General features: G+C 50.6%; 1 protein-coding gene across 2 annotated transcripts; it reads left to right on the top strand.

Moving 5' to 3' along the window:
- The first annotated feature begins 1,345 nt into the window (after positions 1-1,345).
- Positions 1,346-15,474, top strand: LOC101620708 (chromosome unknown open reading frame, human C17orf67). 2 transcript variants are annotated; one of them, XM_012726144.1, is made up of 4 exons: positions 1,346-1,436; positions 2,191-2,291; positions 14,046-14,180; positions 15,068-15,474. In XM_012726144.1, exons 1-3 carry the CDS (start codon positions 1,385-1,387, stop codon positions 14,160-14,162), a joined length of 270 nt encoding a protein of 89 aa, XP_012581598.1. In that variant the 5' UTR covers positions 1,346-1,384; the 3' UTR covers positions 14,163-14,180; positions 15,068-15,474. The 2 variants fall into 2 exon arrangements, with proteins under 2 accessions (XP_012581598.1, XP_004684457.1); XM_004684400.2 differs by having other exon boundaries at positions 15,065-15,474.
- The last annotated feature ends 1,651 nt before the right edge of the window (positions 15,475-17,125 follow it).

Below are 17,125 nucleotides of genomic sequence, written 5' to 3'. Positions count from 1 at the left end.
ATACCAAGAGAGTGGATAGATGGGACCTTCCTGGTGGTGCAGAGGTTAATGCGCAGCACTATGAAGCCATCAGCAGCCATTGCAGTATGAGTTCTATCCCTGGCCTGGGAGCTGACCCACATGGCTCAGCAGACTTTTCCTGTCTCGCCTGCTGCTCCCCTCAGCAGTGTATTTCAGTTACTCTACCTGTTCTGCTTCCCACTCTGTTTCTGGTGAGTCCTCTTACCACCCTCCCACCTCTGGCCTGTATCCTAGTTCTTGTATGCATAAATAAATACATCTTAAAAAAAGAGAGAATGGGTAGAGCATTTAGGATTACTATCAGTCACTCAATATTAGCATACCAGTGTCCACTGCTAGGTGGGGTGTTGTCTCCTTCTGAGCTAGCAATGTAACTACAGAAATATGAGCTCATTTCTCCAAATCAAGAATTTTATACCAGGACATGTTACATGCTTTGCAGGCATGGTTTTATGATGTACTTATAGATAACTTGAAGTTAAAAGAACTCCAGCTTACTGAGGTTTCATTATCTTTGTAAAAATGTCCTTTATTCTGGAGCAAGACAGCTGGCTTATAGTCTTAAAAGCAGGGCATTGTAGGCCCGTCTCTTGGGACTAGGCTTCAAGCCCAATAAGATTTGACTGTTGCGGCATCTATAATATGTGAACTTGGCCATGATTTCAACTCCCTGAACCTCACCTCCTTATTTATAAAATGGAGAGGGAGAACCGTGAATAATGACACACATTATACTTTATCTCTTATACTGACCACATCCTCACTGTATATACTAGAAGCTCCTTTTTACGGGGGAGGAAACTGAAGTTCACAAAAGGCAAATGATGCACTGAAGGTTAAGAAGTTGCAAGAATGGGGGTAGCAGGACATGGCTCCCGATGTCCGAGTCAGCTGCAAAAAGATGTTCTCACTCCTTCTGCTCCCTGCTCACTTCCCTGTCTACTTCTGACATGGCAGGGAAGGTGAGACTGGTGAATGGGCTTTGAAAAGGATGTCACCGAAATGTACACGGGAGAGATAATGAGACAGGAGGAGCCACACTGAAGCTACAGAGAAACACCCAAATGCCCACAGGGTGAGGGTAAATCTCTGTAAGTGAAGTGAACGTCAGGAACGGCTTTCTCAGATTCCAGGTCTGAAAGCCGTGTCCCAGGAATAGTTTCCTTTCTCTGGACAAAAATTTCAGGGGTTCAGAGGAAAATTTTTTAGTGGTTCTACTAAAAGCTCAGATGCATTTAGCATCATAAGATAAATGCTGGTAGCGAAAGCATAGCCCAGCGGTGGCCCCGCCTTGACTTCCTTCAGGCGTGCTGGCTGGCGCAGGGAGTTCATTCTGCACCAGGCAGAGAGGAGCTAAGGCAGGATGAAGAAGTTATTTGTGCTTTTGCTCTTTCTCCCCTTACTGGCTTTCTTAGGTGAGTTTCTCTGCTGATGTGGTAAACCGGGTTGGGTCTGTTTTATATTTTTAAAGTATTCATTTTTATTTCAAAATATATGTAATGCAAAACAATGAAAGATTTTTCAATATTTCTAAGCGTGAGCTCTCAGAGTTGCTATCATCAGGGATAAACCTTAAAAAATCTTCAAATATTTGAGTACTGGTTCTCAGAAATGCTGATAAATTTTCTACTGTTTTCTAGAGGAGATTATCAAAATTTGATTTGATGTTTACGATATCTTTTAGAGTTAGTGTATGGCGATCTTAAAGCTGAATATGACTTCAGTATCATATTGTTTTCTTTGAGGATCATGTGTGATTATTAAGTTGAACAAAATCTTACTATCATTGGCTATTTTGCAATAATAACTTTAACCTGATTGAGTGTTGGGTATTGGAAAAACCCCACCCAAACAACCCCAAGGGATGACACTGTACAGAGAATTGAAGAAGCCATGTTTTCAAAAACATATTTATTAAGTTAACACCCACTTTTAAAGGAATGAGGTGTGTTTCAGGTGCACAGCTTTTGCTCCCAGTTAACCGTATTAGAAACAATTTAGTATTTTCCTTTCCTCTGAGCCGCTGGAATGCCCTTCCTTTGGGACAGGTCCCTGGAAGGGACTTTTGTGTTTTGACTGAAATTGAATTTGGAAACCCTCTGTTGTGAGATAGGGCGTGAACTTGTGTGCCCGACCCCCCTTATGCCCCTTCCTGATTTTTCCTTCCAGGGGCCTCCCCGATTCTGCCTGAAAAGCAGGCCAAACAGCTCCTGAGATCCCGGCGCCAGGACCGGCCAAGCAAACCAGGGTTTCCGGACGAGCCCATGCGGGTGAGTGGGGGGCGCTGGTTCTCAGAAGGGAAGGGAAGGTGTGATCATTCGGAGGTTCTTTCACTACCAAGCCAAGCTAGGAGCTGGCCCAGCCCAGTGTGGGTCCCAGGTCTGTGAGAGTCTGTGAGTCCCAGGTTGTAAGGTACAAGCCTCCTCACCCTTCTACCCAAGCCTTTTTCTTTCATTTTCTTTTTTAAAAGATTTTATTTATTTATGCATACAAGAACTGGGGTACAGGCCAGAGGTGAGGGGGGTGAGAGGATACACCAGAGGCAGAGTAGAGAGCAGAACAGGCTGACTGAAACACACTGCTGAGGGGAGCAGCGGGTGAGATGGGAGGGGTCTGCAGCACTGTGTGGGTCAGCTCCCTGGCCGGGGATCGAACTCGTGCTGCAGTGGCTTTGGAGAGCTTCATAGTGCTGCGCTTTAACCCCCTGCGTCCCCAGGGAGGGCCACTCAAGCTTTCCCCCTGGGAGGTGAGGTACCACTACCTAAGCACAATGCACACGGTACAGCAAGTCCTCACCTGCTGTGGGCCAGGAGCTCTTGGAAACACTACTTCAAGCAAAGTAAAATAAATAAAGAAGTAAAGAAAACCCATTTTACCATAAGCAAGACTGACATAAGCAAGAGTAAGTTCCTCTGGCATAGGTCATGAACTTCTGAGTACAGACTCCAGACAGTGCTAGTAGTAAACAATCGCTTACTTATTCCAGTTGAGGGTCCTGCATGGGCGGCTGGACCTCCCTGGCAACTCAGGGGAAGGTGGGAGCCAACTTGGGACAGGACGCCCTTCCATCACACGGTGCGCGCACACCCAGCTCACTCAGCCTGGGACAACTGAGGCTCCTGATGCTTGCAAGGGGCCTTTGGCATGCAAGAGGCATCTGAACCCCTTGGGGGAAATCCACACAGACAGAGGGGAGAAGGTGCAAACCCCATATAGACCATAGATGGTGGCCCCAGCCTAGAATTAATCATTTTTCCCCTCATCAACTTTGCAATGAAAGGACATGACTCGAGGACCTGCTATACTGAAAACAGACAGTGTGGTGGCAGCACGAGCCCCCGCACCCAAGGCAGTGCCGGGGTCACTGGATGGCAGTTGCGCCCCGAGCAGTGGCTCCCTCCTCATCTCGGGTGCGCCATGGACTGGGCCAGCCTGCTCAGCCACTGGCACTCTGGGTGGAGAATCGGCCCCAGCTGCCTGTGAGTGGCTGACCCGCCTGATCTCCAGCCTCTGACTTCGGTCTCTGCCCTGGGGGTTGGTGGGGTGCCCCCACCTCCTCATTCTGAGCCAGGGACCCTCCCCACCTTCCCTTGTAACTGGTGGACCTGGCTGTCATTCTGGTCCTGGTGCACGGGCCATCTGTGCCTCCGCTGGTGAAGGGGCCTGCAAAGCAGAGTGCCTGGGTTGTGGCAGGTCTCACCCCAGCCCTCCCCCCCCATCGGCCGGCCCCCGCTGGTCCCGTCACTGGCCTCCGTGTCCAGAAGGCTCTGTGGCAGCACCCACCCCTCCAGTGATAATCCAAATGATCATGTGGGAGATTTGATAATTTCATGGATGCTGTCTGGCTCTGGGGCACACTGGGTTTGAATCTCCCTAGCTTCTAACTGTGGCGTTGAGGAAGTTTGCTCATAGTTCTGCACCCAGGCCCCTCCTCCACAAAATGGGGGTAAAAGCCATGACGATTACGTACACCACTACTACCGCCCTTGTCAATAGTAGGCAAAGCAACTACTTTGGGAAATCAAACAAAGTGTTTCACGGTAAGGCCCGAAGAACCGCGCTCAGCAAACAGTAACTTGCTCTGAGGAGTTAGGCGCAGCCTGGCGAGGGGCCCAGTCGTGCAGTCCCATGGCTTCTGCTCGCATCAGAGGCGGATCCAGAGTCCAGCACCCGGCGGTTCCGCGGCCCGGTCCAGAGACAGCCCTGGGGGCTCCAGGCTCTCACTGTGGGTGCAGCTTTGTTTCTTGGCAGAAGAAACCAGAGTGGCTCAGAATATCGAAGTGCAGGATGGAAGGGAGCTGGTGGAGGCCGGTGCGGGGTCAGGAAGGGTTTGCGTGCCTTGGGCTGTACCCCACGTTCAGCACAGGACAATGGAAAGATTTTTCAAATGGCAGAAAGGTGTGCAGATTCGGGCTTTAGATAGATGGTTCAAGAAGCAACTGGAAGAGAAGAGGGGCAGGTGGGTTTTGGGGCCCTAATGCTCGAGCCAGCAGAGGAGGACACTGAGGGGCTGAGAAGGAAGCGGAGAGATGTTGGGGACACTTAGTGAGGTCGGGGTTTCCAACATGAGAAAAAAGATTAGGAGGAGGCAGGCAAAGCAGGACGAGAGGGCATGAGAAGGATGGGGCGCCATCAGCCCTGGGGGCTCTGACTGGGCCCTCGTGCCCTGGGCCCTCATGTGTCTGAGAGGCCACGGTCCCTCCAGAGGAGCTGCTCTCGCCAGGTTCTCAGGAGACAGTCACCTTCCAGTCAAAGTCAGCCCCTGGGGATGTGTCTCCGGCCTGGCTCCCGGGAGCCTGGTTCCTCTGAGGCTTCCTCTGGAGGGAGGCATTTCAGGCGTCAGGCAGGATTGGGTGGGCTGGGAACTCGGGGCTCAGTTTGTGGCCCCAGCCCCTTCCTGTGTCAGGCTGCAGGGGAGACAGTCACCCCACCTGAGGATGGTGTGTCCTTCCTGCCTGGCACTTCCTACAGCTCCTTCCTGCCTGCTGGTCATCATCTGCCTCAGTCTGTGACAACCTCTGTTTGCCTCTGACTTTGTCACTTTCTGTGTGTGGCCTAGACCTGGGTGGGTGCTCGCTCCCAGCCCCCGCCCCCGGCGGTATCATTGTGCAGCCAGCTGAGCACTACTGACCCACCCGGGCCTTCTGGGAGAGACCCACTTCGTGGAGGGTCAGCTCAGTCGTCCGGTTGGAAACACAAAACTTTGAGCGCGGAACATTGAGGGGACAGTTAAATGTCAAACGAAACAGTGTGGGGAGACGTGGACTGTTGTCCGGGGGTTCAGACAGAGCGAGAGGGTCAGGCGGTGCACACAGAGCTCCTTCTGCCCCACCACCCTGGATGTGACCTTCACCTGAGCCCCTCCAGCCTGACTCAGGACCCTGACAAGGTGACCCAGTACGGGGTTCTGCGAGGGGAGGAGCTGGGAAGGCTTCCTGGAGGAGGTTTGAGGAGTGAGTTTAGGACCCAGCTAAGGCTTGAAGGAGGAATTTTCAGGTAGGAAGAATATTTCATCCTATTTTGCCACTAGCTAGTTGTGGACTTTGGATGTTGGGCAAATCATTTCCTCTTTCCGGAGCCCAGTTTTCTCTATAAAATGCAGTTTGGCTCTGAATCTGTCCTGGAGGTTCACTCCAGGCCTCATCTTTAGAGTTCTGGATGGGCCTCAAGGGTGACGAAGGCTTCCTGCTCTGTGGCCTGGACATGGGGCCATAGACCTGGCCGGGAGCACAGGCTGCAGGGGCTTTCTGACAGCCCCAGAACCCCCCATCCTGCTGACTGCTGGCCCACCGCCTGCACTTCCTCTGGCCTGTTCCCTCCCCTTGTAGTTGACTTTCCCTTTTTGTGGATTTACCTAGAGCAAAATGAACAATACCGATCACTTGTTATGTAGAAAGAGGCGAGTTAGGGCCTCCCTCTCGTGACCTAAGAGTCGGGTCTTGGTACTCTCACCGCTCTGGTTCAGTCCCTTGCCAGGGAGCTGCCCACACATGGCACAGCAGGCCTCTCCTGTCTCAGCCCCTGTTCCCTCAGTGTGTTTGGGTAGATTCTCCTGTTCTGCCCCCCACTCTGACTCTGGTGGTTCCCCTCCCATGCCTCCGGCATGCATCCCAGTTCTTCCATGAAAAAATAAATATTTATTAAAAAAATTAAAAAAAAAAGAGAAAGGGGTGAATTTCTCCTTTTAATGGAAGAAGGACCAGCGAAGTGCCTGGGGCCCTGCACCAGCGTTGAGTGGGCTTGCACCATGCCTCACACTGTCAGCCTCACTGGAAGATCTGATTTGTAGACCAGACGGACTTAGACTTCTTACAACCTCCATCTGGGGACCATGGAGCTCAGAGCCTGAGGCCTCTTGATCCTGGGGAGCCACGCCTTCTCTATCTTTTGCCAAGACTTCCTCCCTTCTGCCCCCATCTTCTTTGTGCCAACTCTCTGCTTACACTTGTCCTTCTGCTAAGGAATAGGAGGTGCCATCCTTCAAGCCTCCTCCAGGAAGCCTTCCCAGCCCCCTCCCCTCCCTTGTACCGGGTCACCTCATTAGGGATTCAAGATGGCCAGTACTGTGTATGTGAGGACGTATATGCATGTGTGTGGGGGGGTGTCTCTGTGTGTGTTATGACCGAATGTGTGCATACGTGCAGCAGGGTGTGTACATAAGTGTTCTGGAAAAGGACTCGTGGAATGAGTTTTTCCAAAGATCAGGATTCCAATTCCCTCCTCCCACTTTCACCTTGCCTGTCTGGAATGGCAGCAGAAGGTCTTTTCAGGCCAGGCTGGAGGCCTAGCTGTCACAGCAGAGTCGACTTTTGTTGTGTGTTCATTGGGAGATGCCAAGAATTTTAGGCAGAGAGATGATGTGATTAGAGCTGGTTTACAGGGACCATTTAGAGCTTCGGGACACGGACTCTTAAATGCTGGCCTTCAATACCGTTTTACATGGGAAATGAGAAATGACATTTTGGACACATTAAGTTACCTCCTTGCCACGTTTCCCAGGAGACAGACAGAGGGGCTGGGACAAATGAGCAAAGGTGGCCTCTGTGGAGTGCGTGTGACCTCGGGAGCTGAACCTTGATACACGTGTCCTCATCACTAATTCAAAACGACCAGGAGATGACTGGCCTGGTTGTTTCATTTTGATGCTCCCTTCTCAGAGACTGGGCAAAAGACCAAAAAAAATAAAAAACCCAACAAAACCAAACCCAAAACAAACAAACCCCCCAAACCCACATTTTTCACAGAGGGGATAGACCCAATGAGGGCAAGTGAGTAGTGTTCTGGGGAGGTATCAACAACACGGTATCCTCTCCCTGTGAATATCCATTAAGCACTGTTTATTGTCTTGATATTCGGCTTAAATATGGGCAGATGTTGGTTTCTGTGCAATTACAGGCTTTTATTTATTTATTTTTTTAAAGATTTCTTTATTCGTGCATACAGAACTGGGTTACAGGCCAGAGGCTCAGTGGCGGTGAGAGACAGAGTGGGGAGCAGAACAGGCAGATCGACGAAGTACACTGCTGAGGGGAGCAGCGGGCGGGTCAGGAGAGGTCTGCCACGCATGTGGTCACCTCCGGGGCAAGCAGGAATAGAACTCATGCGGAAGCGGCTTTAGATTCTCAGTTCTGTGCTTTAACCCGCTGCGCCACCAGGGAGGGCCGCAATTAGAGGCTTTTTAAAAGAGATTCAGATGAGCTGTGCCACATATACGAGGAGCTGGAGCTTTAAACCTTGGGGATCCTGCCAGTTTGGGGCAACGGCTATTCTTTTCTGCTTGTGTGGTGGTAAGGACAATATGCTGTGGAAGAGATTGCTGGTGTTCCCTTCATTGAGGGGAGCAGTTCTCATTCTTCTGGGGCCATTAATAAGGTCGAGCCACTGGGGGTTGGGATGAAGGCCAGGAGGGAGACAGATGGCTCTGGGTAAGCAAGTAAGAGCGCTTTGAATGTATGGAGGCCCAGGAAGGGGTGGCGTAGGGAGATTGGGCAGGTGGCGGGGGGAAGAGGACGAAAGACCCAGGTGGGGAGGTGAAGGGGGTTAGAGAGAGAAGTCACCCTAAGAAGAGCATACACAGTGTAGTTCCCTGTCTCGGGGAACAGCTGAGGCATTGGTTTTACAGTAACACCTGACCTTGAGCTTGACGTTGTTTTCTGCACTCTGCTGTCTTTGCCCTCTGCAGCTGTGGCTGAGCAGTGGCTTTGCTGCCTGGTGACACTGCTCTAGACAGACAGCTTGTCTCACTTGAGTCCCAGCATCAAGTGCTGTATTGGCCACTTAGTGAATGCTCATTGTACTCTTTCTATTTCTTCCTTCGCTTCTCTCAGGCAAGAACTCTTGCAGGACAGAACTCCACCAAGGAACCTGCAAATTATCTCAAAAAACCTGAATTTCTTTTCTATTGCTTCAGTTCCTTTCATTAAATTTCTCTTAAACACTGTAAATTTTAGGGAAGAAATGAATTGCCAACTGCTGGGCCTATGACAATTCTTTAAAAAGATGACATCCAGGCCAAAACGGTGCCTTCTGTGATTGTGTTTGTAAGTGCTTGCCTGCCCTGGGAATAAGCTTTCCGTTTTGGCCTGTGTTCTTGTAAGGAATGTTCTTGGGCAAGTATAAATCATAGTAGCTTTATTGTGAGTTGTCTCTGTAAAATATGCTTTCATCTTTAGCCCCTTGACAAATGTGTAGAGAAACTATCCTCTGATTCCCCATGATCTCAGAGGCCCCTTGGGAGAAAGTGAACAGCAACCGGTGCTCACCCCATTGTCCACGGAACCTCCTCTCAGGACTCAGCCTTCCAGTGTCACAGTGCATCTATGTCTGAGCCCCCTCTGCCTCTGGGATTACATTTCTTTTTCTAAAGATTTATTTATTTATTTATGCATACAAGAACTGGGGGACAGGCCAGAGGTGTGGGAGGTAAGAGGATTCAGCAGAGACCGAGTGGGGAGCAGAACAGGCAAATGGACTGAAATATACTGCTGAGGGGAGTAGCGGGCAGGTCAGGAGAGGTCTGCCATTCCATGTGGGTCAGCTCCCTGGCCGGAGATCGAACTCATGCTGCAGTGGCTGTGGTAGCTTAATAGTGCGTGCTTTAACCCGTTGCGCCACCAGGGAGGGCCCCTACCTTGCTTTTTCTAATGAGCAAAATAATTTGCCCAAATGTTGACGGACCTTTCATTCCACACAAATGTCACAGGGAGGATTTGGCCTTCTTGGAAAAAGTTCCCTCCTTTGATAGATTAACTGTTCACTTTATGATTTTCAGCTCAATCAGGTTCTGCTGGGGCTTTAATTTCATGATCTCATCACCCCAGAGCCATTGTTAAGGACCCTTCCAAGTTTTACTCTAATTACTGAAAAATTATTTGCTTGCTTCGTAACCATAGGTGTTGCACAAGGATGCTGAATTGGCCTTTGTGTGCTTTCATTCTTTTCCTGTTGAAGTCAGGCATCTGAAAAAATGAAAACTTCTTTTCCATCTACCCTGTCTTTCTTGATCCAGGAACATTTGAGATTATCATTAATGCTGGGTCATTTCTAACTCAGCCAATGCAATTGTTGAATTTGTGGTTTTCAGCAGATTTTCAGTTTGGCTTTTCATCTTTGACTAATGATTGCTTTTAGGCCTTTGTGATGTATTCACTTTCCTAACGTTTTAAATAAATAGTGAAATGTCATGGAAACCGGGCTCGTTTCTCTCTCTCTTTCTATGTGCTTGTTTTGGTTGTTGCCCTCCAGTGATGATTTCAGCTGAGGAGAGTGAACTAGATATGACTCCTCTATGCTTCGTGCCCTTGGGTGGCCCAGAGGCCATCATGTGAGCAGATTGACATCGATGTCAAGGAATCTGCTAAGGAGGATGTGGAAGAGTGAGAATCATTTTGGGTCTTTGTTTACTCATTTGCGCATTTCACAATTGGGTTTTATTGAGGTCCTACTGTGTATGTGCCAAGCACTAAGCCATTCGAGGTATATCCCTGCCGACTGGATGTTTGCTGCGGGACAGGGAATACATGAGTTAGGGGCCTTTTGGCTGGAACCACCATCTTCCAGTGAAGTGCCAAAATGACCAGCACACAGGGAGAGAGGAGAGGCATCTGTGTGCCTCCTCCAGGCTTTCAGAAAACATGTCCTTTGGCCACAGACATGTGAATCCACAGGAAAGGTGGTGTTGTTGACATCAAGGGTGTGGGTGCTATTCCAGGAGGAACGCCCCCACGCGTTACCATGGCAAAACTGAGAGTCTGTAATGTTACCCACCCTGCACTTGGCATTGTGGTCAACACACAGGGCAAGATTCTCGCCAGGAGAGTTCATGTCCATCTTGAGCCATGATGGTTTCCCGAACCACGTGAACCAAGATAATCAGACAACAAGGAAGCCAAAGAGAAAAATGCTTGGGTTCAACTGAAGCGCCAGCCTGCTCCTCCCAGAGCAGCTGATTGCGTGAGAGTGGGAATGGGAAGGCGCTGAGTGGCTGGACCTCACACCTGACAAACTCACGGCATGATAGATGTGGAAAAAAAACAAAGATTTCTGGGCTATGAAGATAGAAATGTGTAAAGATGCAAATTAGCATGGAACTATCAAAGTTGTATCAATGTGGTTTGTCAGTGGGAACATTCTTTAATATCACCACAGCGCTCATCAGAAGTCTTTAAGCAGCCAGAAGCTGTGACTTCTGGTAGCAGACACAAGTTTTCCAAAATCCCAGCCTCCCCCTGAAAGCTCAGATTTGGACATCTGGCCACACACCCTGTCAGCATTTGCCTTGACATGGCAGGTGCATATAAGGCTATCCACCCTGGTACCCACCATCCCCTTGGGCTTTTCCTGGGTGGCCTTTTCATTGTGCTCCCCACTGCAGCAGATGCACCTTTGGGCCAGTTCCTACGGCTCCAGCAAGTTCTGTAGTGAAATGGGCATTTTTCATTCTATTCTATTCTATTTTATTTTTTAGAAATATTTATTTACATGTGCATATAAGAACGGGTTCAGGCCAGAGGTATGGGGTGAGGGGGCTAAGAGGACTCACCAGAGACAGAGTGGAGGGCAGAACAGATGCATCAACTGAAGTACACTGCTGAGGGGAGCAGCAAGCGAGACAGGAGAGGTCTGTTCCACCATGTGGGTCAGCTCCCTGGCTGGGAATCCAATGTGCTGCAGCGGCTGCAGATTGCTTCATAGTGCTATGCTTTAACCTGCTGCGCCACCAGGGAGGGCCCTCTTATTTATTTTTTAACTGCAAGTGCATGATGGTGAGCAAAGCATAGGTCGAGGGTGTCAGCTTCACCTATCAACTCACACAAGGAGAGGGCGAGTGAAGCTGAGTATTCTAAATATAGACCTCCACTTGTGGAGCCCAGAGGAGAGTGCAGACCCTATGCTGGGGACCACCACTTTAGTCTTTCATTCTGGAGGCACTGACAGATGGGTTCCTGTGGGTCAGTTCCTGGGAGAGACGCTTAATCCCACAATCTCAAGGGCTGCTCAGAACTCTCTTACTTAATGGGAACCTAAAGACTGAGGAGGGTTTACTCAAGAGACTTTTTCAAAAGTGTGTTAGGATGAAGGGAAACCAAGGAGAAATATAAAAGATCCAGGGTGTTGGCCCTCCCTGGTGGTACAAGGGGTTAAAACACAGCACTAGGGCCCTCCCTGGTGGCGCAGCGGGTTAAAGCACAGCACTGAGAAGCTAAAGCCACTTCAGCATGAGTTCGATTCCCGCCTGCCCCGGAGGTGACCATATGGCGTGGCAGACCTCTCCTGATCCGCCCGCTGCTTCCCTCAGCAGTGTACTTCGTCGATCTGCCTGTTCTGCTCCCCTCTCTGTCTCTGGTGAAGCCTCTCGCTGCCCCTGAGCCTCTGGCCTATATCCCAGTTCTGTATGCACAAATAAATAAATCTTAAAAAAAAAAAACAAAAAACCACAGCACTAGGAAGCTATCAACAGCCACTGCAGCACGAGTTTGATCCCTGGCCAGGGAGCTGACCTATGTGGTGAGGCAGACCTCTCCTGACCCGCCTGCTCCACCTGTTCTGCTCCGACTCTGTCTCTCCCATGGTGAGTCCTCTCCCCTGACCCCCCTGTCCCCACCTCTGGCCAGTACCTCAGTTCTTATATGCATAAATAAATCTTTTAAGGAAAAAGATCCAGGGTTTTGTTTCTTTATCTTCCATATCTGAGTAAAATCACACACACAGAGCAATAAAGGATGTCTGTGATAGCCGGACATCCAGGCCAGAGGGCAGGGCTGCTCCTGGTGATGTAGGTCTTTTTAGGCAGGGGGTGCTGGTCCAGGTCTGACAAGAGCAGTGACCCCTGGACATCATATCTATAGATCACTGTATAGTTGGGATGGTGTGGGGTGGGGTATGAGAAAAGGGAGGCAGAGAGATGAGTGGAGGGGTGTGGATGCTGGTGGGCCTGGGTTGGTGCTGGTGATGAGGAGGCCTACGGATGTGGCAGAGATGAAGGATATACATCTGGGAACTACTCAGGAGAGAGACTCATGGTCCTGGCAGGCCTGTGTTTAAGAGAGAAACTGATAGGCCCTGTTCTGACTTGGGTTCCTATGTTGCTGGAGGTGCTGGTCACAAAGATGGGCGGCCAGGACACACAGATGCTCTCCCCTGTGGGCATATGGGACTGGTTACATTTCATAGCAATGGATGGTGATGGGCCTGTCTTCAAGGTTCAGTGGGGTAGTCTCTACATTTTGGTTGTGATGAAGAATGCAGCTATCAACATCTGTGTACAAGGTTTTGTATGAGCATGTTTTCGTTTCTCTTGGCTATATAACTAGGAGTATATAATTGCTGGGTCATGTGGTAAGTCTCACTTAAACATTTTGAGAAACCGCCAGAATGTCCTTACAAAATGCCCTGCTAGCCCTAGTCACATTTTTTTTTAAGATTTATTTATTTACTCATACAGAACTGGGGTACAGGCTAGAGTTGCAGAGGGTGAGAGGATTCACCAGGGACAGAGTGGGGAGCAGAAAAGCCAGATGGACGAAGTACACTGCAGAGGGGAGCAGCGGGCGGGTCAGGAGAGGTATGCCACGCCATGTGGTCACCTCCAGGGCAGGTGGGAATCAAACTCATGCGGAAGTGGCTTTAGCTTCTTAGTGCTGTGCTTTAACCCGCTGCGCCACCAGGGAGGGCCCCCAGTCACATTTTTTACAGTCTATTGTTTGATGGCCTAGCAACTCCAGCTTTCTTACAGTTACTTCTTAAGACTTGTCATAAATCCATATAGCCATAAATATATTATTTAATTATGCATGTTTTGAGCTTGGTAAAAACGGCGTCACACTATAAATGTTATCTCTGTGACAATGTGCTCGAAAAATCTCCCAGGGATTTCATTACTGCCTAGTATTCCACAACATGACCCTACCATAATCAATTTATCCCTTCTTCTGTCACTGGGCACTTGGTACAGCTCCACCACTCATCTTTTTTTTTTTATTTATTTGTGCATACAGAACTGGGGTACAGGCCAGAGGCTCAGGGGCGGCGAGAGGCTTCACCAGAGACAGAGCCCACCACTCATCTTTTGATAGAAAGGTTTCTTCTGCTCTCAGGGGTCAGCAGTATCAACATGGGCTGCGGATGTGTTGTAAATGCAAGTTCTGGGGCCCCATCCCTGATATACTGAGTCAGGATCTCGGGGAGTGGAGCCCTAAAACCTTTCACAAACTTTCCAAGTGATTCTGATGCTGATAAACAAGGAGCGCAGCTTCTGGATCTCAGAAGCCAAGTGCTTTCCTAGAAGGTTGTCCTGAGTTATTCTCTAGTCGCTGTGTATGTGAGTTTCCATGGATACATACAGTGAGGCTGGTCAGGTTTTTACAGTTTTGCCCTTGGAGGGGTTGATGACTGGTTTTTCCTACCGATCGTGGTCATGGCGGTTTCTGCTGCGCTGGGTCTCAGAACCACAACCACTCCACACGCCGGCAACATGACTGTCCCTGTCCTAAAGGCCTCTCTCCAGCAAGCCTTTGTCTTGACAGGAGTACATGCATCACCTGCTCCGCCTGGAGCAGCGAGCCGAGGAGCAGTTCCTGGAGCACTGGCTGAACCCCCACTGCAAGCCCCACTGCAACAGGGACGTGGTCCATCCGGTGTAAGGGGCTGGCGCCCAGCCTGTAAGTTCCTTCTTCTGGGATATGTTTGAAGGAGACAGTGGTGGGCAGCCCTGGTCTGGGCTCGGAGACCTCCTAGCTCATGTGTTGGGACCAGCTGCTTAGGGGGCCTGTGGGTTTGGGAGCGGCAAGAATGGGGTGGGCGAGATAGGAGGGAGCCAGGCTGAGAGGAGCATGGAGGGGGTGACTCAAGAGATCCCACTAGGGAAGGGACGTGACCCTACTTGCCAACCAGAAAAGGCCACTCAGGAATGTGAATCTGAGAAGTGCATCTGCCCAGGCTGGATGGACGTTGGTCATTGGCTTGGCCAGAGACATCCAGCACCACTGCTGTCAGCAGGACCAGCATTGTTTTTCTGCCTTCCTGAGCCCGCCAGCCTGGGAATCTGATAGTGCTGCTTTGCCCTGCACTTCTGGGGCCCCCCACGGGAGCACTCCCTTTAGGGCACTGCTCTTGAGAATTTTCAGGGTGCAGGCACGTCTGTTCTCTCAAGTGCTCCTCTTACCAGCCCCGTGTCAGTGCCGGGTGTGCTGGAAGCCCCTGGCAGCACCCTAAAAGGACTCCCAGAGGCTCCCTCCAGGCAGTGCCGTTGTCAGAGCACAAGGAGGCTGCGGAGGGAGGGGTGTGGGAGTCTGCTTGGGAAAAAATGTCCAACTTCTCCCTCAGTTTCCTCATCTTCAACACGAGGCTAGTACGAGCCCCGCCCCCCTATGCTTGTTCTGAGCACCAAAGAGTGGACACATGGAGATGAGAGCTGCGCCCCCGCCCCACCAGGAGGTGCTGGGAAGTGGGCGGCCCCTCCACCTGCGCCCGCTTGCCCTCCCGCCCCCGCTCTTCATCATGCCGCATTCTCTAACCTGGGCTTTATTTTCCTGCTCTTTCCCAGCAGACGTTTTGAGAAGCGATGGCCAGGAAAATGTCGGAACAAGATGAGGCTGCGTCTCTGGTTTGTCTTTCACCCGCGGGAATGGGCGTCTCCAGACCCTGTGAGCGGGGGTCTGATGGCAGGTGCTTCTGCTGCTTCCTTTTCCTTGTCTTCATAGCCCGTCACAACCAGTAGCTTGAAATACAGACACCAGGCTCCAATGGCCATCTGCCAGTTTGAGAGGTGACAGGAGAATCGAACCTGGGCCCATCGAGTGGAACCTGCCGGACAGGGGTGGGGCCCGGCTGCCTGCTCGAGGGCTTTGGGGAAGTCTGGTGTGGCATAGAGAAGCTGCCTGTGGGGCTACAGTTAGTGGGCCAGTTATTCCCCGCCCCCCCCTTTTTTCCTGCTCTAATAAACATCACTGTCAAATCTGCTTTTGGTGGCGTCTCCATTCTTATCGTTGAAACTCCAGCGTCAGGAAACTTACTGTTCTTTGTGTGAATGACTGTGTAAACACAAAAGCCCAGCTGTTTTTTCACAAGGGTCATCATTTTGGTAAAGAATTACTCCAGGGCCCTCCCTGGTGGTGCAACGGGTGAAAGCGCAGCATTAAGAAGCCAAAGCCACTTCTGAATAAGTTCGATTCCTGCCTGCTCCGGGGGTGATCCACATGGCGCGGCAGACCTCTCCTGACCTGCCCGCTGCTCCCCTCAGCAATGTACTTCGTAGATCTGCCTGTTCTGCTCCCCACTCTGCCTCTGGTGAAGCCTCTCGCCACCCCTGAGTATGCACAAATAAATAAATCTAAAAAAAAAAAAAATTACTCCACTACTCCAACCCCAAAAGCAGAGCCATAATGTAACCCCAGGTGCATGTTGTCTTCTGGCCATGGACTGGCTTCTTGTCCTTTTGCATTCCTGGGTCTCTCACCAGCCCACAACCCCTGGGACCTGACATTGGTCTTTCAAAGACCATCAAAAGCAGATATGAGCAGGGCAAGGGAAGGTGGGCTCAACTGTCCTAGGGAGGGTGTTGCATCAAAAATAGGTAAGGAGGGGCCTCCCTGGTGGCACCAGGGGTTACGTCTCAGCACAATGAATCTGCCCGCAGCCCCTGCAGCACAAGCTCAATCCCCGGCCAGGGAGCTGACCCACATGGCGCAGCAGACCTCTCCTGACCCGCCCGCTGCTCCCAGCCAGTGTATTTTGGTAGATCCGCCTGTTCTGCTTCATACTGTGTCTCTGGTGAATCTTCTTACCCTCCCCCACCTCCAGTCTCTGGCTTATGTCCCAGTTCTTGGATGCATAATTGAAATAAATCTTTACAAATAAATATATAGGTAAGGAGGGAGGCTCATTCATCTGGGTGACTGCAGAGACCTGTTTCAAGGGACACCAGCCCAGGGACAAAGTTATAGAGCTTCTCAGCAAAGGTGCACACTGGGGGCCACATCCCGCAGCCGGATTTTGGATAGTGCCTCATCTGATCATCACACCTACTCTCTGCACAAGATTGTGTCCATTTTCCCACCTACGAGGAGAGAGAGATGGATGGGACTTAGTAGGTCTCTATCTCGGCTATAACAATTACTAGAGACTTAGGGGCTTCAAACAATACAGATTTATTGTCTTATCTTCTGGAGCCTGCCACAAGTTGCACTGGGCTAAATACTGGGGTGTCTCCAAGGCTGTGCTCCTTTTTGAAGGGGAATCTGTTTTCTTGCCGTTTCCATCTTCAGTGTCAGCAATGGCTTTCTCTCTGCCACCCTCTTTCCCTCTGAAGGTCCTTGGTGACCTTACTGGGCCTATGCGGGTAACTCAGGGCGAGCTCCCCATCAGTCGCAGCAACCTTGGTTCTGCTTGCCACCGTGATTTCCCATGACAATCTAAGGTGACACATTCCAAGGCACCAGCAATGAGGATGGGTGTGGGGGATCATTACCCCACCTGCCTGAGACAGGTTATTCATGGTCCCAGCTGGAGGGTGGAGCAGCTGGGAGGTGGCTTTGAGCACCCCCTTACTACAGAGCTCCCAAATGCTGCACTCCTGCTGGAAATCTGAAATCTCGTTTTCTTGATT

This window comes from Condylura cristata, unplaced genomic scaffold (assembly GCF_000260355.1).
Source record: "Condylura cristata isolate star-nosed mole 26May11 unplaced genomic scaffold, ConCri1.0 scaffold00017, whole genome shotgun sequence".
Lineage (NCBI taxonomy): Eukaryota > Metazoa > Chordata > Mammalia > Eulipotyphla > Talpidae > Condylura > Condylura cristata.
Note: the sequence above shows the minus strand (reverse complement) of the source record. Positions and strands in the feature narration are given on the sequence as shown.

What these genes read in the sequence shown, in the direction of transcription:
- LOC101620708 (XM_012726144.1), top strand. Translation starts at nt 1,385, where the DNA reads ATGAAGAAGTTATTTGTGCTTTTGCTCTTTCTCCCCTTACTGGCTTTC. An exon ending in CCCCTTACTGGCTTTCTTAG is followed by an intron (nt 1,437 to 2,190) that starts GTGAGTTTCTCT and finishes TTTTCCTTCCAG; the next exon opens with GGGCCTCCCCGATTCTGCCT. An exon ending in TTCCGGACGAGCCCATGCGG is followed by an intron (nt 2,292 to 14,045) that starts GTGAGTGGGGGG and finishes TTGTCTTGACAG; the next exon opens with GAGTACATGCATCACCTGCT.